The sequence below is a fragment of the Odocoileus virginianus genome, unplaced genomic scaffold (assembly GCF_023699985.2).
Source record: "Odocoileus virginianus isolate 20LAN1187 ecotype Illinois unplaced genomic scaffold, Ovbor_1.2 Unplaced_Contig_15, whole genome shotgun sequence".
NCBI lineage: Eukaryota > Metazoa > Chordata > Mammalia > Artiodactyla > Cervidae > Odocoileus > Odocoileus virginianus.
In genome coordinates, this window is record NW_027224332.1 from 975,588 (window position 1) to 1,000,229 (window position 24,642).

General features: G+C 35.4%; 1 protein-coding gene across 14 annotated transcripts in view; it reads left to right on the plus strand.

Annotated features, from left to right (window-relative positions):
- Positions 1-24,642, plus strand: part of LOC110147210 (protein FRA10AC1) — a 71,772-nt gene that overhangs the window by 35,615 nt on the left and 11,515 nt on the right. For 2 of the 14 annotated variants that reach the window (XM_070464097.1, XM_070464094.1), the window contains exons 2-11: positions 2,828-2,904; positions 4,224-4,319; positions 4,425-4,470; positions 7,470-7,546; positions 8,603-8,686; positions 9,264-9,348; positions 14,162-14,207; positions 17,063-17,173; positions 18,911-18,953; positions 21,187-21,305. In XM_070464097.1, the coding sequence (XP_070320198.1) occupies positions 2,828-2,904; positions 4,224-4,319; positions 4,425-4,470; positions 7,470-7,546; positions 8,603-8,686; positions 9,264-9,348; positions 14,162-14,207; positions 17,063-17,173; positions 18,911-18,953; positions 21,187-21,305 (784 nt within the window). The other 12 variants (XM_020908625.2, XM_070464099.1, XM_020908644.2 and 9 more) reach the window with 12 other exon arrangements.

The following is a 24,642-nucleotide window of genomic DNA, read 5'->3' on the forward strand; positions in this document are numbered from 1 at the left end:
TAATTTAGAAAAGAGAAAACACGGCAGAGCTTAAAATGTTTCCCGTCTGCATTTTTTTCTTTTCTTTCTTTTTAAAGTAATTATTTAGATCCCTTTTCACCTGTGCCAAGTCACTTCTCTGAAGAGAATTTGCGAGCCTGTGAAGTCGGCCCTTACCCACTCTTTCTTCTTCCTCTCCTGGCATATTCGATGAGCTCCTGTGCCATCAGGACTACATTTGGAATGGCATCTACTGTGTGGGTGGTGAAGCGATGAAAAGCTATTTTTGTTCTAATTATGAGAACTGTTTTGTGGGGGGCGGGGGTGGCGGAGGAGGCAGGTCGGAGACTGAGACGCTCAGCGAGCGTGCTGAGAAGAGGCGTTACTAAGGTTACTAGAAAGAGGACGGCAGGTGATATTCAGGAAGAGTTTTTTCCTACAACGAAACAAATTTTCAAACTAGGGGCGGGGGCTTAGTATGAGCAGTGCCACGCGATATTAGATGCTGGGCTCCCGAGAGGGAAATGAAAGGAGGCCCAGGAGAAAAAATAAAACGAATTCTGCGACTTCGGGGAAGCCGGAAGCCTCTGACTTCCCTCCCGGCCCTCTTCTTCCGGTGCCTTTGTTTCCCGGGGCTGTCCTAACTTGTAGCACAAGGTCTGCGCTCCCGGGTACGGTGTCATTTAAGTGAAACACGCAGCCGCGTCGAACCGGAAGCAGCGACCAGTCGGGACCCGTAGGTAGAGGCGGGGAGCGGCGGCGGCGGTGGCGCTAACCGTTGTGGTGTTGTGGAGAGGCTTCACGGCAGGGGCGACGCGGCTGGTGCTGCAGCGGCTCGCTCAGGCCGTGGGTTGTCGCTGCAGACGTGGGCAAAAGAGGGAACGACGACTCAGCGAGTGCACTTGGCAGAGCGGGAGGAGGGGAAGGAGTGGGTGAGGCGGGCCTTGAGTGTATTATTGGGATCGGGGAGAAGGACTTCGAAACTTGTGCCTCGTATGCTACTAGTTGATTGTTGTTTTTGTTGTTGTTTTTTCTTTAATGGCAGATTTTGGAGACACCCCGCGTCTCCCTTCTCGAATTTCTCTCGGTCCTTGTCAGTTGACTCGTAGCCTGAAGTGAGTGAGCTTTTTAATGCAGTCAATGAATTGAGATGGGTGTGCGATGGATGAGAATAAAAGACGAGACGGGGTGCAAGGGTAGGAGGGTGTGGGAACAAGGTGATGATGGTAATAGTAATTAACATTAATAAGGTTTTACTGTACCTGACACTGTTCTAAAATTCGTTATATGTGGTAGCTCATTTATTGACTAGCCCTATGAGACTGGTACTTTTACTAGCCTCACTTTATAGGGGAGGAAACAGGTTCCCAGAGATTAAGGAGCATGCCCAAAGAAAGATATGAAAAGTGCAAAGACAGGATTTGCGTTCTGGCAGGGTGACCCTAGAACCTCTAAGCTCCTTACGAGATTTCTACCCCTGTGAAGAAAGTGAGGACATAAGGAATGAGAGGCTGGTATGGTTTGAGTCTGTGTGATAAAACAGCTGAAGCAAGTAGTTTACATGATAAAAGGTGTGTGAGATCTCGATGTGTCTTATATGTAAGCAAGAGTAAAGTGGAAACTGCCCTAAACCATCTCAACCTTGGCTAGGGCCTTCCTCTCTAGAGTTCTGTGGGACAGGGAAGAGAAATATACACCCATACAGGTAAGTTTGAAAATGGAATAATAAAGATCACACTCAAAGGATTTAAAGATTGTTTGATGCAGCCACCTTATTTAGCAGATGAAGCCCAAAGAGATGCAGTAATTTATTTAAGGAAGCTATAACTAGAAACATACTTTTTGTCTTGGATCTAGTGCAATGAAGTTTAGGAAGTTCTTTCCTTTTTCTGCTGTACTTGCTGTAGTGAATATTAGAATTTTTAAAATTTGACATATCATTTGATCTGGACTGGTTCCTCATATCTGTATGATTGGTATTTATGACAAATAGTCAAATAATCCGTTCCTCCCCTATTAATTTACGTTCCAAATTCAATGTAATGCTGAGACCAGGAGCTGCTTCTAACATATCTGAGTGACAATTGAGATCTTTTAGTATTCCTAAGAATTTTTATTTAAAAATGAATAGAAACAAGAGAAAGAGCAAAGGACAAAGTGGTTTACCTTGAAGAAACTAGGTTTAAAAGAAAAAGGAATTCATGAAAGAAGTTGGGGAGTTTTTTTTATCAATTGCTCATGTACTGTTCACAAATAGAGTAAGTCTAATGGAATGTAGTAATCAAAATGTTAGAATATTCCAGACAGGCAGTTTGTAATAGTTGAGGTCATAGGATTAAGGATCAAGTAGATTACCTTAGCCATGCCATGTATTTCCTCTGTATAATTGATTTGCTTAACTTTGTCCTTGATTTCTTCATCTGTAAAATGGAGTTTATAGTTCCTAACTTGCAGAATTAGTAGCAGTGTTTGTAAAGAAACTAGTATAATGTCTGGAACAAAGTTGATAAATGCACAGCAACTGTTACTCTGAATCAAATAGAAGTAATACATTGCTGAACCTTGTATGTAGTGACTTGGCAGCTTCTAGACCTGGTTTTAAATGGAAAGGTAAAAGAGTAGCTTCCCTTGTTCCTATTAAGGTGAAAAATATTGATTCATTTTCTGAAGGGTAAGCTGTTATTTCAAAGTGAATGAGAGTTTTATTTAGATGGCTAGATAGTCCTTGATATACCTACCACAATCCTTTAAAACTATTGTGGCTTTTAAGGATAACATATTTGAACTTTTCTGTTTCCAAAACTATGGCTAACTTAAGTTCTAAGTAACTGACTGTACTACTTTATAGATGCATGGTCACGGAGGCTATGACTCTGATTTTAGTGATGATGAACACTGTGGAGAATCTAGCAAAAGGAAAAAAAGGTAAGTAATTTTTTATTGATCTATATTGCCCGTCCTTTCTAGATTGAGATGAGATATAAATAAATAATATTTCAAGTTTTTGGATTATGTTTACATGTGAAGACAACAGCGCTCTCTACTGAATGAATTTTTGTTCATTAAACTATAATGAATTGACTCCAAAATTTGAGAACAGTTGTGTGAAAGATAAAATAATATTTATGTTGTGAAGGGATTTGTGGAAAGGGAAACAAAGGAAATCAATTAAAGCTTTAAACTTTCTCTATTGCATGTATTTTTCATTCAACTGTCAAGGCCTCTACTTGTGACTGTCATAGCTAAGAAGGCGCTTGGTTGGTGGTCCCTTTTTTAGTACTTGACTTCAAAATGAGTTTAGTGTGGAGGATGAGATTGTGATGCAGTGCGATTCTTAAGATTCTGTGAATGAGCAGACTAAGTGGCCAGAAGAAGGAGTGCATGGAAGTTTTTATTGAATGAAAGGGATAAAAACTGATAGCAGATAAAGCCTGAGCCTTAAAAAGAGGCCATGTCTTGGTGGAGTAGCTGTGTTTAGGGGTATTGTGTTCAGCTTTCAGTGCTTAATGGATAGTAATTTTACTTGTTAGCTTAGGAGTGGTTGACTGATTCATGTTAACCAAACTTAACAAAAATTGGTTTATTATTTCACACTCAAGCAATATATTAAGCAACTAATTGGGACTGGACACTTTTGTTGGGTACTCAGTCTTCATGGATAACCAAAAGAATAGAAATAATTATGTGATAAATTAATATTTATGTAATGAAAATGCTTTGCATTTTCAAAATTTTTCATTGAGAAATATTGTTTTGTTAGGATAGAATTTGAGCAAATTAATTGGATAGTCTTGTGTACTCTAGGATTATACCTGTTTACCTAACTAGGGCTGAACACCTATAATGTATATCATCTATAATTAGCCCTTCTTTTTTCATGTTATCAATTATTGAAAGCTTTATTATCTCTACTTTGCAAACAAGGAAATTGTGGCACACAGAGATTTAAGTATTTTAAAATAGTAAATGACAGAGCCAAAATTTGAACCAAGGACCCTAGATGGTATGGCACCAGAGCACATGCATTTGTTAGTCTCATCTTCTCCATTTTATAGGTATTAAATATTTAAGTTAAGATATTAATTAAACTGTTGAAGAAGACATAAAATGTCTCATTAAAGATCAATGAATCTTTAATAAGAGTTGAATTCTTTAAAACATGTTCCAATTAGGAAAATAATAAACAGGAAACACCCTTTGCGAAGAATGAACTTTTCTAATAATATTTCTTCTTAACAAATCAGGACAGTTGAAGATGATTTACTACTCAAAAAGCCATTTCAGAAAGAGAAACATGGAAAGGTGGTTCATAAACAAGTTGCAGCAGAATTGCTGGATAGGTATGATACTTCAAATTACTTTTTTTTTTTCCTTTAAGATGTTGGTTGTTTGATTATATTAATTAAATACAGACATTTGAATTTGTTTAAAATTTTTCTTAACAGGGAAGAAGCAAGAAATAGAAGGTTTCATCTCATAGCTATGGATGCTGTATCCTTTTTATATTCCTCGATTTTATGACTAATACAGTTTTTAAAGTCTGCTGCCTTCCAGGTAGCTCAGATGGTAAAGAATCTGCCTGCAATGTAGGAGAGACCTGGGTTCGATCACTGGGTCAGGAAGATCCTCTGGAGAAGGAAATGGCTGCCCACTCCAGTATTCTTGCCTGGAGAATCTCTTGGACAGAGAAGCCTCGAGGGCTACAGCCCGCAGGGTTGCACAGAGTTGGACACGACTGAGCAACTAATACTTTACTTATTTCATAAAATCTTGTGAAGTTAGATGTAAATTTTATAAGATAAGTGTTTATTGATGTGGAATTTTGCCTTTTATACTTTTGAGTACAGTTCTCTTTTTACTAATATGTAAGAAAGATTTAGAAACAAAAAATAATCAAATATATTACTAATTTCCTATAAATAGGTTTACAAAGTCCATGAATTTGCATATATTTTTCCAACCTGTTTTTGCCAAGCTATCAACGTTTCTCTTTTTTTACTATTACCTTTAGTCTCGTCTTTACTGTTACTCTTTTTCTGACCTGGTTCTTAGCTCTTTAAGTTCTTATAAAACTGGTATTTAATAATAGATCTGTTTGTGAACTATCTCAGGCCTGTTGTGGCTTCAAGTTTCAGGCATAACTTAGGGCTGTCTTTAAGCTATACCTTGTTTCCCTGTTATAGCCATGTCTTAGCCTAACTTTTTGGTAAGGCTGTGGGTTTAGTTACACTAGCTTCTACCACTGGACATCCATATTACCTTGGAAATATTAGAAAGTGAAAATATTTTGGGGTATTTATAACTATGGTCAGCATAGAGATAAGGAGAAGGTGGCAATTAGATATAATTGCTATTCTGTAGATACCAGTTTCACTTTATTTTTCCTGATCGTTTAAGTTATAGAAGTTCTTGTCACCAATTTATTTATTCCACTTATCTCCTAACCCAGTAAGTTAGCTTTCCCATGGATGTCATCTGCCCCTTGTTCCTTTAACTTTCAACATCTGCTGTGCCTTCTATTACACACCATTCAGTTGGAGGTGTTGGGGCATCTAGTTACTGTCTGATAGTGTGAAAGTCCGGATCCCGTTTTTTGGAGTAGGTGGAGGTCGGGGTTATACATTTTCTGAAATGTTTGCTAGGATAGAGTAGTTACTGCCTACAAATTATCTTGTTAGGCTGCCTCTCTCCTGGTTGTTTTGTTAGAGGGAACAGCCTTTTGTTGGATTTTTTTTTTTTTTTTCCTCTTTCCATGTTGCCAGCTTCTTTGCCTCCAGGTCTAGGATTTACTAAGCCAAAAGAAAACCTGGGGAACTCACTACCATGTCATACCATGAATCCTGAAGGCCTGCCTTCTCTTTACCTTTCAGAGTCTTCTTATGTTTGTTTTATATATAATTTCCAAGGTATTTAGTTCTCAGAGGAATAGGAGGAAGTGCAATTGACCCTTGAACAACACAGGGTTTGAACTGTGTGGGTCCACTTATATAAGGATTTTTGTTTTACTATGTTACTGGTGTAAGTAAGGGTATTTATTTTACTGTGATACTAATGATCTGCACTTAGTTGAATCTACAAATACAGAAGGCTGGCTGTACGTTATATGCAGATTTCGGACCTAGCAGAGGTAGATACCTCTATCTGTCCTGTTTAAGGGTTAATTATACATCATGGCTCCATCTTCCTGGAAGCAAAGTCCCGCCTACCACTTGTTCTTGTAAATAAAAATTTTTTTTGGAACACAGCTATGTTCATTCATTTAGATATTATCTGTGCTTACTTTCATGCTAAAATGGCAGAGCTGAGTAGTTTTGACAGAGACCATATGGCCTGCATATTTTGCTATTTACAGAAAAAGTTTGCTGACCCGAGTCCTGAATGATTTAGTGACTTGCCAGTGTCATATGACCAGTTAGTGATTAAACTGAGAACTAGAACCCAGATCTCTGGGTATCTGGTTTTTCTTTTCTGAAATGTTAATTGCTTTGTTGCCCATTTTGGAATTATGTTTTGATTCGCTATTCTATTAGAACACATTGTGATCAGTTAAATCACTGTTTATCTTTAGTATAATTGGGTGTGAAAGTGAAAATGTTAGTCACTCAGTCACTCACTCACCTTATTCTTTTGTGGCCCCATGGACTGTAGCCTGCCAGGGCCCTCTGTCCATGGGATTTCCCAGACAAGAATACTGGAATGAGTTGCCATTTCCTTCTCCAGGGGAATCTTCCTGATCCAGGGATGGAACCCACGTCTCCTGCAATGCAGGTGGATTCTTTACTGCTGAGCTACTAGGAAAGCAAACATAATAGGATGTAGTCACAGACTACATGTCAGTTCTGTTGTGTGTGTGTTCAGCTCTAGAGAGAATATCATTGAGCTTTTTAAAACAAGTAAAATGCTCGTATATCTTATTATATTGCATTGAAAACAAACATGACTGTAGCTTATTGGATATTAAAAAAGAGCATAAAAAATAACATCTAATTTCTTATATTCTTTTTGAAAGCCTCAGGACTTAATATTATAAAAATTATATCTTCCATTTTGGAGTCTTTATTGTTACCAAAATAGCTAAATTATATTTTATAATAATGGAAGTTAAATTCTACTCCTTGCCTTTAACTTTAGAAACTATAATTTATTTTTCATATCATGATGATTGAAGTGAATGGTGGTGTGAGGCTGCATGCAGTTCAGCAATAGAATAGGAAACTGTCCTTCTCCCTAGAGTTATTGCCTGAAAACGTTCAAAGCAATATAAAGAGTATTCAATAGAAAGTAAAAGTCCCTCTACTCTAGTGTTCACTCTTAGCAATTTAATATTTATTTTACCCTTTTAGATTTTTTTTTTATTTATAACCATCTATAGTATGCATATTTTAAAAAAACTAAGTGGACTCATTATGCTTTTTCCCCCTACTCACTAATATGTCATTGACACAGAACTACTCTTGAGCAAATAAAATCCTTAATTTTTTGCATTTCAGTATCAAAGGCATACAAAGTTTGTAAATGACTATATTTTATATTATGGTGGCAAAAAAGAAGACTTCAGACGATTGGGGTAAGTGTCATGAAGTGTATTTTACAATGGGAGGAGATGGGTATGAAGATTCAGCTACTGTGTCTTCTCATTTTCTCCTGCTTTCCATTCTGGTTTTGTTGTTATATCATCAGTGGAGAGGCCGTACGTAGCTTCTAGCCAACCAGCTCCTTGAGAACTAATTTCTCTGGCAACATGCCTTGGGCCAGATCTGGCCTGTTGAGCCAGATCTGATCGGGCAATAACAGCATATGTGAGGAATACTCATGTGCCTGATTTTCAGTGGTTTTTGTTTTCCACAAGGATTTTTGAAATAATGAACTTTTTAAACCTCAGGCTTGGATTGCTTTTTAAAAGGTAAGGCAAACAAGAGGCCTCACTCTTATATTTCCCACACATGAAATTCCTTCTTATATCTGAGGCTCTTCTATCAGAGCCACTTAGTTTTGTGTGGATTTTACTCTCTTGGTTTAATGATTTTCTGAGTTGGTAAAGCCCTAAAAAACTCCATACCAGCTCATCTATCCCAAACTTTTCTCTCAATTTAGGCTATGTTCTCCAGCAATCCCTTTTTCTACCCCTAAACTGCTGTCATCTTAAAAAATCATCTTCAGATCTCTTCCTCCTTTACTCAGTCTTTCTAAGAAGCTGTAGTAAAATGAGGTGTGCAAAAGTTCTTCATGTATTTTAAACATTAGATCCCAATAGGATGGTGTTGCTGACTGATTTCAGAGTTTGAAACTTAAATTTTCATTCATTTTTATTTTCCATTTAGTGTTTATTCAGATTTTTCATTCTAGCTTTGGTAATTTACCACCCTTTGTATAATTGAATCAGCACTCGAAATGGGTGGGTTCCTTATCCATTCAAGTTGTTCGTGTAGCAGCACATTTTTTATAACTGCCTTTTGAAAATACTGACATACTTTTAGTAAATATATACATATATATGCTTCATATAAAACTGTCTTTATGTATCTTATTTTTACTCAGGTGCTCAAAACTTTACACAACTTTAAACTTTAAATTTAACTTAAATTTGACTAATTTTGTGTTCACATTGAAATTGGTTTTTCAGGGAAAATGACAAGACAGACATGGATGTTATACGAGAAAATCATAGATTCCTATGGAATGAGGAGGATGAAATGGACATGAATTGGTAATTGTAGCCATGTGAGACATAATACATCAAATGCTATAGTCCTGTCTCTCCTGCTCCCTGAGTGTTTTCTTACTTTGTCCACCTGTGCAAAACATTTGGCCCCTGAATGGAACAGTTTTGAATCGAGGACATAAAACCATGACTCCAGTTATTGAATTTGGTTTGATTCTTTGGGTAATTGTTAACAATTTTAGCTTCTCATTGACTTTGTCTTTAAAAAATAATTTATAACACTTTTACAATATTATTTGTTGTAATATGCTTCTTTTAAAATTTTAAAAATATTTTGGGAAACTGTAAAACCTAAAAATGGTTTTAAAAATTCAAACATTACAGAGGATAAAAAATAAAGATTAAGTCTCCTTTTCAACTTTGACTATCAGCCTTCCAGTTTCCCTCCCTAGTGACCCACTACTAATAGTTAATATTCAGATATTCTATGCACATGTAAATAATAGACCTCTTTTAAGACATTAATGTTTTTATCATATGCCTTTTTTGACATTGCTTCCAAGTAGTGAACAGTGGTTGAATTTCTAAATATATAAGATTTATATTTTTTTAATGAATCTAGGGAGAAGAGACTTGCAAAGAAATACTATGATAAATTATTCAAGGAATACTGCATAGCAGATCTCAGCAGATACAAAGAAAATAAGGTATGCCTTCCACATATTTATAGGTTTTTATTCATATACAGTATTATTTTTAATATACTGTTATGCCCCATATTATTATTTTAAGATGCTAATTCAAGTCTAGGTTGTTCTGCATCTATGAAATATCAGTTGGACCGTTTAACCTGTATACCTAGGGAATTTACAAAGGGCCTCTAAGTCAAAGGGTGCCTCTATGTGAGCTGAAACATGAAAAGTCTAAAATTAAACACAAGTGGCTACTGGATCTTGTTTTATCCTGACTCTAATCCAGAGCCCTTAGTGATTATAATGAATGATTTGACAGTGCACAGTATTGTCTTGTTTCACAAATGATGTTTGAAATTGGTAGGCTTTATTTTTCAAACTGATCACTGTTTATAAAGCAGCAGAAAAAAAAAAAAAAAAAAAAGCAGCAGAAGCACATATTCTTTTATATTAACATGTCTTTGTCTATTCTAGTAAAACTAGCTCTCATCATTGTCAGTAATGACAAATTGCCCTTCCTGCTTTATATTTTATTTTAGTTAATATTAAAGTAGTTTTTTAAAAATTGAAGTACATTTGATGTACAATACTGTATTTCTAATATATAGCAAATTGACTTGGTTATATATATATTAATTCTTTTGTGTGATAGGTTATTATAATATATTGAATATAGTTCCCTGTGCTATACAATAAATCTGTTTATTTTATATATGATGGTGTGTATCTATAATTTTATACTACTAATCTATCCCTTCCCCACATTCCCCTTTAGTAACCATAAATTTGTTCTTCTGTATGAGTCTGTTTCTGTATTGTAAATAAATTCATGTGTACTATTTTTTAGATTTCACATGAAAATGATGTATTTGTCTATTTTACTTAGTATGATAATATCTAGGTTAATAGTTGGATAATATCCATCTCTGTTGCTGCAAATGACATTCCTTCATTCTTTTAATGGCTGACTAGTATTCCATTCTGTGTGTGTATGTGTATGTGTACACACCACATCTTTTTTATCCATTCAACTTGTTGACACTTAGGTTGCTTCCATGTCTTAGCTGTTGTAAATAGTGCTGCTATGAACATTGGGGTGCATGTATTTTTTTGAATTAGAGTTTTTGTTTTTTCTGGATAATGCCCAGGAGTGAGATTGCTGGATCATGTAGTAGCTCAATTTTTAGATTTTTAAGGAACTTCTTTATTTTTTCCATAGTGACTGCACCAATTGGCATTCCTGCCAACAGTGTAGGAGAGTTCCCCTTTCTCCACAGCCTCTCCAGCATTTATAATTTGTATATTTTTTTATGATAGCCTTCGTGACTGATGTGAAGTGATACCTAATTGTAGTTTTGATTTGCATTTCTCTGATAATTAGTGATGTTGATTCATGTGCCTGCTGGCCATCTGTATATCTTTGGAGAATGTCTGTTTAGGTCTTCTGCCAATTTTTTGATTGGGTTTTTTGTTTTTGTTTGAGTTATATGAGCTGTTTGTATGTTTTGGAAATTAAGCTCTTGTTGGTCTCATCGTTGCAAATATTTTCTCCCATTCCATACATTGTCTTTTCATTTTGATTATGGATTCCTTTACTTTGTAAAATTTTTAAGTTTAATTAGGTCTCATGTTTATTTTTGTTTTTCTTTTTCCTTGTAAGACTAACCTAAGAAAAATTTGTTAAAATTTATTTCAAAGAATGTTTTGCCTATGTTCTCTTCTAGGAATTTTTTTGGTACATCATCTGTATTTAAGTCTTTAAGCCATTTTGAATTTGGTTTTTGTGGGTGGTATGAAGGACTGTTCTACCCTCATTGATTTACATGCAGCTATCCAGTTTTCCCAATACTTCTTGCTAAAGAGACTGTGTTTTCTCCATTGTATATTCTTGCCTGCTTTGTCAAAGATTAATTGACCACAGGTGTGTGGGTTTGTTTTCTCAGGATTACTTTGGCAATTCTGGGTCTTTTGTGGTTCCATATAAGTTTTAGGATTATTTGTTGTAGTTCTGTGAAAAATGTGGGTAATTTGATAGGCATTGCATTAATCTGTATGTTGCTTTGGATAGTATGGCCATTTTATCTATATTAATTCTTCCAATCCAAAAGTGGGGGATATTTTTCCATTTTTATTGAATCATCATCTATTTTTTAATGTATAGTTCTCAGCATATAAATCTGTTCACTTTCTTGATTGTTTATTCATAGTTTGTTTTTGGATGTGATTTTAAGTGAAATTGTTTTTTACTTTCTGTTTCTGTTATTTCATTATTCGTATGAAGAAATACAGCAGAGTTATGTATGTTAATCTTGTATCCTGCTGCCTTGTTGAATTCATTTATCAGTTTTAATAGTTTTTGTATAGTCTAGGGTTTTCTGTATAGAGTATCATGTTATCTGCACAGAATGACAATTTTACCTCTTCCCTTCTGATTTGGATACATTTTATTTCTTTTCCTTGTCTGATTGCTGTGACTAGGAGTTCCAGTTCTGTGTTCAGTAGAAGTGATGAGTGTGTACATCCTTGTCGTGTTCCAGCTTTAGCAAGAAAGCTTTCAGCTTTTCATCATTTAGTATTATATTGGCTGTGGGTTTGTCACAAATGACTTTTATTATGTTGATGTATCTTCCCACTATACTCACTTTGGTGAGTTTTTATCATGAATTGATGTTAAACTGTATCAGATACTTTTTCTGCATCTGTTGAGATGATCATGTGGTTTTTGTCTTTTTTGTTAATGTATCAGCTTGATCAATTCACATAGGTTGAACTGTCCTTGTGACCCTGAAATGAATCTAACTTGATTATGGTGCGTGATCCTTTTTATGTGTAGTTGGATTCAGTTTGCTAATACTTTGTTGAGGAATTTTGCACATTTATATATATATATATGTTCATAAAAGATACCGTCCTGTAATTTTCTTTTTTGTTAGTGTCTTTGTCTGGTTTTGGTATCAGGGTGATGGTGGCTTCATAGAATGGCTTTGGGAGTGTTCCTTCCTCTTCAGTCTTTTGGAAGAGTTTGAGAAGGATTGGTGTAAGTTCTTCTCTATATGTTTGGTGAAATTCCCCAAAGAAGCCATCCAGTCCTGGACTTCTGTTTGCAAAGAGTTTTTTAAATTACAGATTATATTTCACTTGTAGTGATTGGCCTATTTCTTCTTGATTCAGTTTTTGCAGTCTATTTCTAGAAACTTGTCCATTTCTTCTAGGTAGTCCATTTTGTTTGTATGTAGTTGTTCATTATATCTTACTTGATTTTTCTTTATTTCTATGGTATCAGTTATTATTTCTCCTTTTTCATTTCTTATTTTATTTATTTGGGTCCTCTGTCTTTTCTTCTTGGTGAGCCTGGCCAGAGGTTTGTCAATTTGTTTTCCTTTCAAAAACCAGGTCTTGGTTTTCCTGATTTTTCTGCTGTTTTTTAATCTCTATTTTATTTCCTCTCTAATCTTTATTATTTCCTTCCTTCTGCTGACATTAGGAAGAAAATAATTTTTAAAAAATTGAGATTTTTCTTGTTTTTTGAGGAAAGTCTGTATCACTGTGAACTTCCCTCTAAGAATTGCCTTTATTGCATCCCATAGATTTTGTATGGTTATATTTTCATTGTTGTTAATCTCGATATTTTTTTTATTTCCTCTTTAATTTCGTTGTTGATCCATTGGTTTTTAGTCTCCATGTAATCATTTTTTAAAATTATACTGCAGGCATTTTTTAATTTATTCATTTTAATCTTGATTCTGATGGGTCTTTTGTTGCTACACACAGGCATTCTCTAGTTGTGCACAGGCTTCTCATTTCAGTGGCTTTTCTGGTTGGAGTGCATGGGCTTCTTAATTGCAGTGACCTGTCTTGTTGCACAGCATGGGCTCTAGGGTACATGGGCTTCAGGAGTTGGGCATGAGCTCAGCAGTTGCAGCTCATGGGCTTTGGTACACAGGCTCAGAAGTTGTGATGCACAGGCCTAAGTTGCCCTGTGGCATGTGGAATCTTCCCAGACCAGGGATCAAGCCCATGTCCCCTCTGCTGGAACGTGAATTCTTAACCTCTGGACCACCAGGGAAGTCCCTGCATGTAATCATGGCAGAACCATGCTCTTTTATGTGCACACCCCCAGTTTTGGCCTGGGTCACCCTCCAGGCCCTTCAGGCTTCTCCAAACAGCCAAATCGAGTCCAAGTGGTAGAAAGAAAGAAAGAAAAGAAAATGAAGTCACTCGATCATGTCTAACTCTTTGTGACCCTATGGACTGTAGCCTGCCAGGCTTCTCCATCCATGGGATTTTCCAGGCAAGAATACTGGAGTGGGCTACCATTTTCTTCCCCTTCAGGAAGATCTTCCTGACCCAGGGATCGAACTCAGGTCTCCCGCATTGTGGGCAGACTCTTTACCCTCTGAGCCACAAGGGAATCCCAAGTGGTAGAACTAAGACAGAAACCCAAACAATCTGACTCCAAAGACTCTACTCTCTTGTATTTTAGTATACTGTTTCTTTATTGTACTGTCATTCTTTTTTTCCTATCAGTGTTATAGAACAGTATCTATTTTTTATTCATTTATGTACCTTGTGCCTAGCACCTATAACTTTCAGTGGGAAGTTTAAAAGTAAAGAAGATTGTTTCTTAACAGGTTGATAATTATTCAGATGTATTTTTAAGTACCTGGAATCCTATAAGGAAAGAAAAAACTATTGTGATGGGAATTAGGTTTACTTTTAGATAGTAGTAAAATATTGTCAGTTGTTGGCTCCATGTTAAGATTTACATGTGGTTTAAATAATGTTTAAGTTTACTCTGGCATACATGTATTTTTTTTTTCCTCATCAGTTTGGATTTAGGTGGCGAATAGAAAAAGAAGTAATTTCAGGAAAAGGTAACTTTTTTAATTTCAGTTTTTAATAGGATACAGTTATTTTGTTACTGAATCGAAGTCATTGGGTAAGGTTATTCCTAATGTGATTGTCTGCAAGATACAAAGTAAAAGTAGAGAAGGTGTGTTAAAGATATATTGCTGACAAAGGTCAAAATATAATCCTTTGGTGGTTTTTACCTTTAGAATTTTTGCTTTTAGGATATTAAGTTGCAGATAAGTAGAAAATGTTTAAAAGCTAAAAGCTTCATTGCAAGGAAACTCAGTAGATGAACATCTTTATTTTTGGAGTAATGAGTTGGTATTACTGTATTCTAGTCAAATCTATATTTCGCAAGTAGAAATTAAATATTACTTTGACCCTTATAGAATTTTTAGACAGGCTAGTTTATTTTGAGGAGTCACTGAATTTGAGTCTAAATATTTAGTCTTAGAACAAAAGAACAAACATTTTGTAGACAATCAGTAACATTTTCTATGCATTGTAATCTATTCATGAAATTTTTCTGAAAATGTAGTATCTCTATACTGTCTCATGTTATAAAATTAAGTCTTTATTGGGCATTGCATTTTAACTGTTAATGCTTCTGAAAACTATATAGGAACATTGATTAAGAAAATAAGCTAGTAACTTTAAAATCTCTTAAACTAAAAATAAAGGTTTCATTTTTAAATGATAAACATTTATGCCATCAGTGTGTTTATATACATGTTCCATAAATTATAATCAGCCCAAAAGGTACTCTAGAGGAGAAGGAAAAAGAATAATTTTAAAGCTATTTTTTAACTTTTGTTAGCACTACATTTTAGTTTGTGCTTTTACCTAATTGAAATGTCTATCACAATTTTAAATTTCTGTAGTTTTATTGAGTGGAATTTTTAAGTCATGGTAAGTAATGCTGCCTTTTAAAAAAAATTGGACAGTCTCCAAATTCATATAATTGAAAAAAGTTTTCATTGAGAATGGTAAAGAAAGCCATTTGCTGTGATTCATGAAGTTATAATCTTGTGTTAATGATAGACTAGTTGCTCAGTGTATACAGATTTAATGAAGTATTCATTTGGAATGAGTAAAACAATGCCAGTTTAGAAAAGTTATCAGCCTTTAAACTGATAATTTTAAAAATTCATTTTGTTAATCTCTTTTTATGAAAAGTTCAGACTTGTTCCTATTGGTACAATTTATTAAGAAATAAGTGCTTTTTTTTCAGGTTGTACAAATAAGTTTGATCTTGTCTTTTTCTGTTAAAGTCAATAATTATTGAGTAGTTTTTTTTTTTTTCCTCTTGGATCATCAATATTAGTCCTTTTTTACAGATCTTTTAATATACAGTGAGTATGATAATGTTGATTTTAGTGTCACGTGATTCTAAAGTTTAGAACATCGAGTTTGATTACTTACTCTACTTAATCTCAAAATGCTGTAGCACTTTAAAATGTGCTTTAAATGTCATTTTATCCTGGTGCTTAAAGTACCATATATTAATACCTTACAGTATCAATTTTAATAATATTGAAAAAGGTTGACCCAGGTACAGTGTGTGTACTTTGAAAAATACATTTTTTTGGAGAAGGAAATGGCAACCCACTCCAGTATTCTTGCCTGGAGAACCCAACGGATGGAAGAGCCTGGTGGGCTATAGTCCACAGGGTCACAAAGAGTCAGACATGACTGAGCAACTTCACTTACATTATGTATTATAGGTTATCTAGCAATGATTTAAAGTATATGGGAGAATGTTGCAAAGGTTAGGCAAATATGGTGCTATTTTATGGGGCTCCAGGTGGCTCAGTGGCAAAGGATCTGCCTGCAATGCAGGAGACACGGGTTTGATCCCTGGGTTGGGAAGATCTCCAGGTTGGGAAGATCCCTGGAGGAATAAATGGCACCCCACTCCAGTATTCTTGCCATAAAAAAATCCCACTGATTTCCCAATGAGAAAGCAGCCAGATGGGCCACATTCCATGGGATCACAGAGTCAGACACAAGTGAGCAGGCACGAACCCCCACCATGCCATTTTATATTAAGGACTCAAGCATCCAGGGATTTTGGTGCAGAAGAGGGTGTTCTAGAGACAATCCCCCAAGGATAGTGAGGGACAGCCAACTCTATGCTGAATAAGCAGCTGAGAATCATGGGTAAGGACTCCAGTTTCATTATAAGTGCTAAGAGGTGCTTTAAATTAATTGGCGATTTTAATTTTGGTCTGCTGAAGCAAATGATTGGCATTTTTGAAAAAAAAAATTTCTATTTAATCTGTCGAGAATTGATTAAAGGAAATAAGAGTGAAAGGGAGATGAAATATTATTGACATGGTGTAAGCCAACAATGATGTAAGCCAACCTGGGGCCAGTGATGAATAAGAAAGCAACCAATTTCAGATATATTTTAGAGGTCTAATTTATGGTTTCCTTCCCATTTTCATTTTTCCTTTTTCATCATTAAAAGAACTATGTAAAATTTCCATCAGAAAAAAAAAGAAAGAAAAATACATTTTTTCTTTTAAGGCATTAGTGAGTACACTTTTTTAGTGCTTCCATTTTCCAAAGTGTGAGATTCCTTCACTCGGAGTCACTAAGACTCTGTATTTAAATATAAACAGTCAGCTTGATAGTAAACTATTATCAAGTTAATTCTCGGAACTGATTTTTTTTTTAAAAACAGTGCATTCAGCAACTTGATTTGATTGTTGAACATACCATAATTATTGTGGTCAGTTTTTTGACGCTGACTTTATAAACTAAGAATTTATGTTGTGTATGTTATGTATGTTGAGTGAATTTCAGAGATAATGCCTGATTGTAAATAAATATTGTCACCAACCACCATAGCTAATATTCCTTCCTTTATTTGCAGGCCAGTTTTGCTGTGGAAATAAATGTGATGAAAAAGAAGGCTTAAAGAGTTGGGAAGTTAATTTTGGTTATACTGAGCATGGTAAAAAAAGAAATGCACTTGTTAAATTAAGTAAGTTGACTTTAGATGGGTTGTGATTGATTCCTTCAAAGTTTAGTAATTTAGTTTGAAAATATATAAGCAATTTAAGATTCAATTTAAAATGCTTAAGGTATCTTCTTGGAAACTCTTTTTTTCTCAGAGCTTGCTAAAGTTGCAAAGAACTTTTGAGCCTGAAACTTTTTTCTCAGCATTTCTGTGACATTTAGATGAAATAGTTCTAATGCCAAATGTAAACCAGTAATTTGTAAAGTGAAGACCTCTGTCTGTTAATTTGAGAATGTCAGTGTAGCCTGAGATGCCAAGTGGGAGTCAGAGTGATATCAGAAATGGCACTGTAAAATCTCACATTAGTTAATAGCCATATTGTTATGGTGTAGATAATAAATCTGCTCTCTTTGTGGCAATAAAGAAAAAAATTTAAGAGGGCAAATTGTTCTCGATATCTGTCTTAAATGCTTAAGATTATAACCCAGAATACAGCATTTTCTCTTATTATGCATATTTTAGAATCTGTTGCTCATTCTTTTTTTTTTTTCCTGAGCTAGTCTTTTGTGTCAGTGTCTTCTCTGCATCATGTTAACAACTTTCTCTGGTTCCTAAATAAATGTGCTATAAGAGTGTTCTGCTCCCTCCAGGTAGAGATCAAGGTTTTCCCCATATGCTACTTCAGTTCAGTTCAGTTGCACAGTTGTGTCCGACTCTTTGTGACCCCATGGACTGCAGCACGCCAGGCAGGCCTCCCTCCCTGTCCATCACCAACTTCCAGAGTTTACCCAAACTCATGCCCATTGAGTCGGTGATGCCATCCAACCATCTCATCATCTGTCATTCCCTTCTCTTCCCACCTTCAATCTTTCCCAGCATCAGGGTCTTTTTCAAATGAGTCAGTTCTCCTCATCAGGTGGCCAAAGTATTGGAATTCAGCTTCAACATCAGTCCTTCCAATGAATATTCAGGACTGATTTCCTTTAGGATGGACTGGTTGGATCTCCTTGCAGTCCAAGGGACTCTCAAGAGTCTTCTCCAACACCACAGCTCAAAAGCATCAATTCTTCGGTGTTCAGCCTTCTTTATAGTCCAACTCTCACATCCATACATAACTACTGGAAAAACCATAGCCTTGACTAGACAGACTTTTGTTGGCAAAGTAACGTCTCTGCTTTTTATATATGCTGTCTAGATTGGTCATAACTTTCCTTCCAAGGAATAAGTATCTTTTAATTTCATATGCTACGTAGTACACTCCAATGCAGACTGGTTTCTGAGTTCCTCCTATAAGTGCTTATGAGGAAGAGTCACCTAGTATGAATTGAGATTAAAGTAAAAAAGAAACAACAATTGTGGAACTTTTTCAAAAAGCTCTTTTCCATTTGAAAACTCTTAGAGTACTTCAGAGGAGATGACTATACCCACACTACTGTTACTGGATGTCTTTGATTTGAGATATACATTAATGCTTCCTATGAATGAAACAGTTTGCTTTTAGAATAAATTGACAGCATAGTTTTCTAAAGCAGTGGCAGAATATTTTCAATTTCTCAAGCATCCTAATACAGTTTTTATTTTATATATATATTTTTTGAGGTGGAAGAGAATCAGATTGTTTTCTTCAGTTTATTTTTTTCCCGTTACAATGAAAGAATGTAAAGAAACATGACAGTTTATGATATTAAAAGTAAAGTAGCAGTGCAGTGATAAAAAATTTAGCAGTCCAGTGGTGTTACTTTTTTTTCCCTTTTTTTTTAGGATTATGCCAAGAATGTTCCTTTAAATTAAATTTTCATCACAGGTAATATGATCTTTTAAAATGTGGTTGTTAATTTAGTAGTCTTGGATGTAGTCATTCCCTGCACTAGCTGTCTAAAGTCAACTTGAGTGGTTGATGTTCATTACTTGAGTATATACACAATCCAGCATTGCCATTTGACCACATAAACCAGGGAACTGAATGTTCATCATACCTAACTCTAGCTAAGCAGTGTTAAATGTGAAGGCCTATGCAGAGTAGCAGGCAGATGCTAGAACTTTTGTTTTGAAATCAGTGTTCAGATACTGAAATATTCTTAGAAACTATGTTGTAATCAGGTCTTTATAATGTGATTCCTACATCTCCTTTAAACAGTGTTTTAGAGTTTATCATTCTTAAAAAGGATTATACCTCTATAATCATTTCAGTGTTTAAAGCCAGGCTCCTACTGAATGAGCTAGACTGTCTGCCATATTGAATAGGGGAGGAGGATCAGTGCTCTGCAACGTGCAGCATATATAGATCATGGGCTTTGAAATCACACCCCTGTATATTCCTCTCAGCTGCTCCACTTACTAGTCATATCCTTGGGCAAACTACTTAACCTTTATAAGACTCAAATTTATTATCTCTAAAAATGAGGATACTAAGCTTATTGTGGGGATTAAATGAAAATACATATAAAATGCTTGACACAGTGTCTGGCATATGGTAAACAGAGCCTAATGAAATCCCAGGCATTGAAGATGCTCAAGCAAAATCTGTATGACCTGGCATGATTGTGGTGGTTGGGTTTCATGTTCTGAATAATGCTTGAAAGTCTTAACATAAGATTCTGCAACTTTATAAAATGTATATATATTTATAATCAGCTGTGTTGTGAATGACCCTTATCTAGTATTTAGCTGTTAAAAATAATTAAAATTTTTTTAATTCTTAAAATTAGCAGTGTTTTTCAGATTACATGATTTCTCTTTTCCATCAATGATTCTGAAAGATACCAAAGATGTACTTTTGACCTTGAGTTTCGAACTTTATTTCAAAATTGAATTATTCTTATAAGAGACAAAAAGTTATTACTGTCTTAAACAGTATTGTAGTATTTGGTATAAGTATCTTAATTTGAAAGTTTTGATAAACAGCTTTCTTGAAAGTAATCCTCTCTGTTGTCTCTTCATCCTTTTTCCCAGTCTCAGTTTCAGCCTTATCACCTTTTCCTATTTCATGTTTCTTTTCTTTGTCGTTCAGTCTCTCAGTCATGTCCAATTCTTTGTGACCCTGTGGACTGCAGCACGCCAGGCTTCCCTGTCCTTCACCGTCTCCCAGTGTTTGCTCAAACTCACATCCTTTGAGTCGGTGATGCCATCCAACTGCCTTATCCTCTGCAATTAAAATCAATCACTTGCCAACTATGGTACTGACAGCCTTATAAACCTGGCCTAAAAAAAATAAGGGGTTTCCAAGGTGGTTCAGTGGTCAAGAACACACCTGCCAGTGCAGGAGACACGGGGTTGATCCCTGGGTCTGGAAGATCCTCTGGAGTGAGAAATGGCAACCCACTCCGGTATTCTTGCCTGGGAAATCTCATGGACAAGGAGCCTGGCAGGCCACAGCCCATGAAGTCACAGAAGAGTGGGACAAAACTTAGTGAACAACAAAAAAAGGTAAAGTTGTAGCAGTGAAAAGATAAGTGGTATAAAGTAGACGTGTGAGTTAACAGTAAGCCCTTCTGTTCTCATTCCATTATACCTCTATTTTATTCTCCTTTATTATTAAGAGAATGATTTTCTATTTACTGGTTTAGATCTGTACAGTGGCTTCTTTTATTCTATGTGTTTTCAAAGTGTAGGTAGATAATGAATTATGTGGAGGGAAATGAGATTTGTTTTTGTAATTTTTTAGAATTGCTAAATGATAGGGTCACAGAGTCAGACACGACTGGGTGACTGAACAACAACAAAATGATAGAATCTAAAAAGGAAATGAATAAAACAATGATTACATTAACCAAGGTTTTATATAAAACTTATAAAAAATAGTTTTGTCTCCAAGTGCTAATTACCTTATTTTTGTCTCAGTCTTCGTAATCTTATAGAAGTGGCTAAAGTAATATACTAACCTGCAATATTTACACTCATTTAAGCATTTCTTGTTATGTAAATTACATTTTAAATGAATATTTCAACTAATTTAACTTTGTTTGCCCATTGATTTTTATTTTTTGTAAAGCTTAGTTGAAAAAGTTATTTTTAATTTTATATTGTTCAACATAAAGGAGAAAAGAAGTCAAGTCAAAAAAAAGAAAGGATAAAGCCAAAAAAGATTCTGAAGAGTCAACACATAAAAAATCCAGATTATCTTCTGTAAAAGAGACCTCTAAGAAAAAGGATAAAGGTAAATGGGAATTAAAATATAATATTTAACTCATATTTCTGAACATAAAGGATAGTCTGCCATATGTCTCAAATTAAGAGTTTAATTAGTAAATGCATTTACAATTCTGTTTTATAGTATTTGAAAGGAAACTGGAGAATTTAGAGACAAATTTTATAGTAATTTATAGAAGTTGCAAGAACAAGGTCAGTTTTGATTCATTTTTGCAAATGGTGTAATATTGTAACAGCACTCGGATTTCTGGATTTGTTAGTTATAGACATGTTACATTAAGCAAGTCACTGAATTTCTTGAGTTTTACTTTCCCCATACACCTACATAGTGATGATGTGACTGCCTGGTTTTTGTACTGCTGGTGCTTATGGTGGAGAGTCAAATAAGAACGTGAAAGGCACTTTGAGCACTGTACATCAGTACATAACCTATAGTATAAAATTATACAGTTTTATTTTAATTTTATCTACAGTATAAAATTATAGCATTGTGATTTCAATGATCATGGTCTGTTTGATTTTTCTCCCTAGCTAATGGGCTTCTCAAAATGATAGAGATTGATATGTATGTGTCCTCAGAACCTAACATGGTATTGTGCACATACAGTTAGTAAGTAATTATTAAATTCAAATCCAAGTCAACTGCTTACTTGTTCCTCAGCAGTCCTTAAGCTGTGCCTTAGTTTAGACAGTGGTCATGATAATTGTACCTTAGCTCAGATAATGTATGTAAGCCATTTGCATAGTACTTGGTACATAGTTTTAATGAGGGTTGCTGTGGGTTGTTTTTTTCAGTCCGTAATAGAGTCAAATCAACTGTAACTTAGAGTGAATTGGACTAAATTAGGTAGGTAATGGTAGATTGAATTAGATCTGGCTAGTGTTAACATAATACTTGAACAGGAGAGGGCTCCCTTGCTCCAGCTATGGTCATTAGACATGTTATATTATGTACATCTTTTCCTTCCAGCATGTCATGATACATTCAAACATACAGTATTGCCAAGTTTTAGACTTGGTAAAATTGATGGATAATGAGAAGAAAAATACTGGTATTCTACTGTTTATTGAGAAATGGTATTGAAACAGAATGTCTTTTTTGTCTATAAATCATGTTCTAAACTTCAAAATAAATTTTAATTAATAAATGTGAGAATCTCATTTGAGATTTAAAAGTTTTTTATTTATCCTCATGTGCTAGTAAAATATTTAATGTATTATATTTGAAGATTTTGTAACATTCACTGTTATATATTTATGTCATAATATGACATCATGTTAGTCATTGCATATTCCAAATTAAAGAATTAATCCCTACAATGTAAAGTTTATCCAGTACCTCCAAAATAGGTAATTAGGTAGCTGGATACTCATGACTAACGATGAGGTTGCATCCCTCAAGTTATATATTCGTGTGATCTTCCTTAGAAGATGTTTTTCCTTTAGTGTTCTGTATTTCAGTAGCTGATACGTCTGTCAACCTAAAAGCTAACATCGGAAGTCTGGAAATTATCCTTGTGTGTGTCAGTTGCTCAGTTGTGTCCATCTATTTGCGACCCCACAGACTCTAGCCTGCCAGACTCCTCTTTCCATGTTTATGTAAATCCCATCAGTTTTACCCCAGGTTACGTATTTCTCAAGTTTTCTCTGCTCTCGTTCAAACTAACCATGTGTTCTCATCTAGGCTACTACTATATTATCCTTACTCTTTCCACCACTGTCTTGTCATCCCACCTCCCTTCTCTTAATCCATTCTCCATCTAGAGTGATTTCCTGTTGTTCTTAATATGTAACCAACGTCTGGACAAAGCCCAAAGGGTCTAAATGATCCAGCATACAGGGCTTGTTTCTCACTACTCTTCATGTTACTTTCACACTCCACCCACATAGCCTTTCAATTTCTAGAAAATGCCAAACTTCTGTACATTTAAGGACTGCATAGATGCTGCTGCTTCTCTCTAAAACCTCCAGGCCCATCCTAACTCATGCTTCAGTTCTAAGCTTAAATGTCACTTCCTCAGGGATCCTTCTCTGACCACGAATCTAAATTAGGACTCCCATTTATAATGCTGTCACAACTCTAGAACTTTTCTCTCATTACACATATGACAATTATATAAAAGCACAAATAGAGCAGGAATTCTGTCTGCTGTGTTCATTGCTCTGTCCCCAGCACCCCACTAGCACATGTTAGGCATAAATAATAAAGAATAAGAAAATTTCAGAGACAGAAGACCCAAGCAAAGTGGAATTGAGACATCTTTCTTATTTACTCTTTATTTGGAGCATCTTTGATAGAGAGTATTGGCTATAGTTCTTTCTTTTTCAGCTTTGGTATGAAGCAGAAAATGACAACATTTTATCAGACTTTAGGAGGACCATATAAACCTCTTTAATATCTTTTTATTGATATTTGTGATTGATCATCTGTAACTAGGTTCATCTTGATGTGATACCTGCCAGGCCACCTTAATGTGTCCCAAACTTGAATAGTAATTAATAAATGCTCAATATCTCAGCTGCCTTTGGACTGCTGACATTCCTCAAAGCAACCTACTTTCTTGACTTTTCTTCCTATCTTTTTGATCTCTCTGCAGCCATTTTAGACTATAGTTTCTCCTCAGTCTTACCCTTAGGTGTTGGAATTGCTCAGGGCTCTTACAGACCTTTTTTCTCTCTGTTCTCCCTGTGTGATCCTGACAACTCCCATCACTCAGGTTACCATTATACAGAATGTTAAATAGGTAGATGGGTAGATAATTGGATGGCTAGATAGCTGAACCAACAGATTGAGAAAATGTAAGAAAGATCAATAACTGGACTTTGAGGACCAGTCTCCTTTGGCAGGTATGAACACAAAGGGATATTTAGGTAAACTGTCTTGGCAGAAAGTTCAAGATCTTATTCCTCCACCTCCATCCTGCCCCCAAGATCAGCTCCTTGAGTAGGCCTTGTCTGATTCCTTTCACTCTGCTTTTCCAGGCAAGGCTAGTTCCCTGTTAGCACATTCTGATAGCACCCTGCACTCTCCGTTAGAAATACATACCACTCTTGGAATAATTTATTTTCTGTTAAGGAAAGGACTGTGTGACTTGTTTAATTCTTTATCCCCAGTTCGTAAGCACAGTGCTTGCTCCCCACAGTAAGTATTCAGTAAATGTTAGGTGAGTGAGTCAGTGAAGTCAGCCAATTTCTTTGTTGCAAGGAACATCAGTAATGAGCCCTGGAAATCATGATTGAAAAGATATTCTATGGTTTAGCCTTTGAAAATATGGTCCTCTGCATTATCATCGCTTGGGAGCTTGTTAGAAATGTATAACCTCAGACTCTTGCAGATCTCCTGA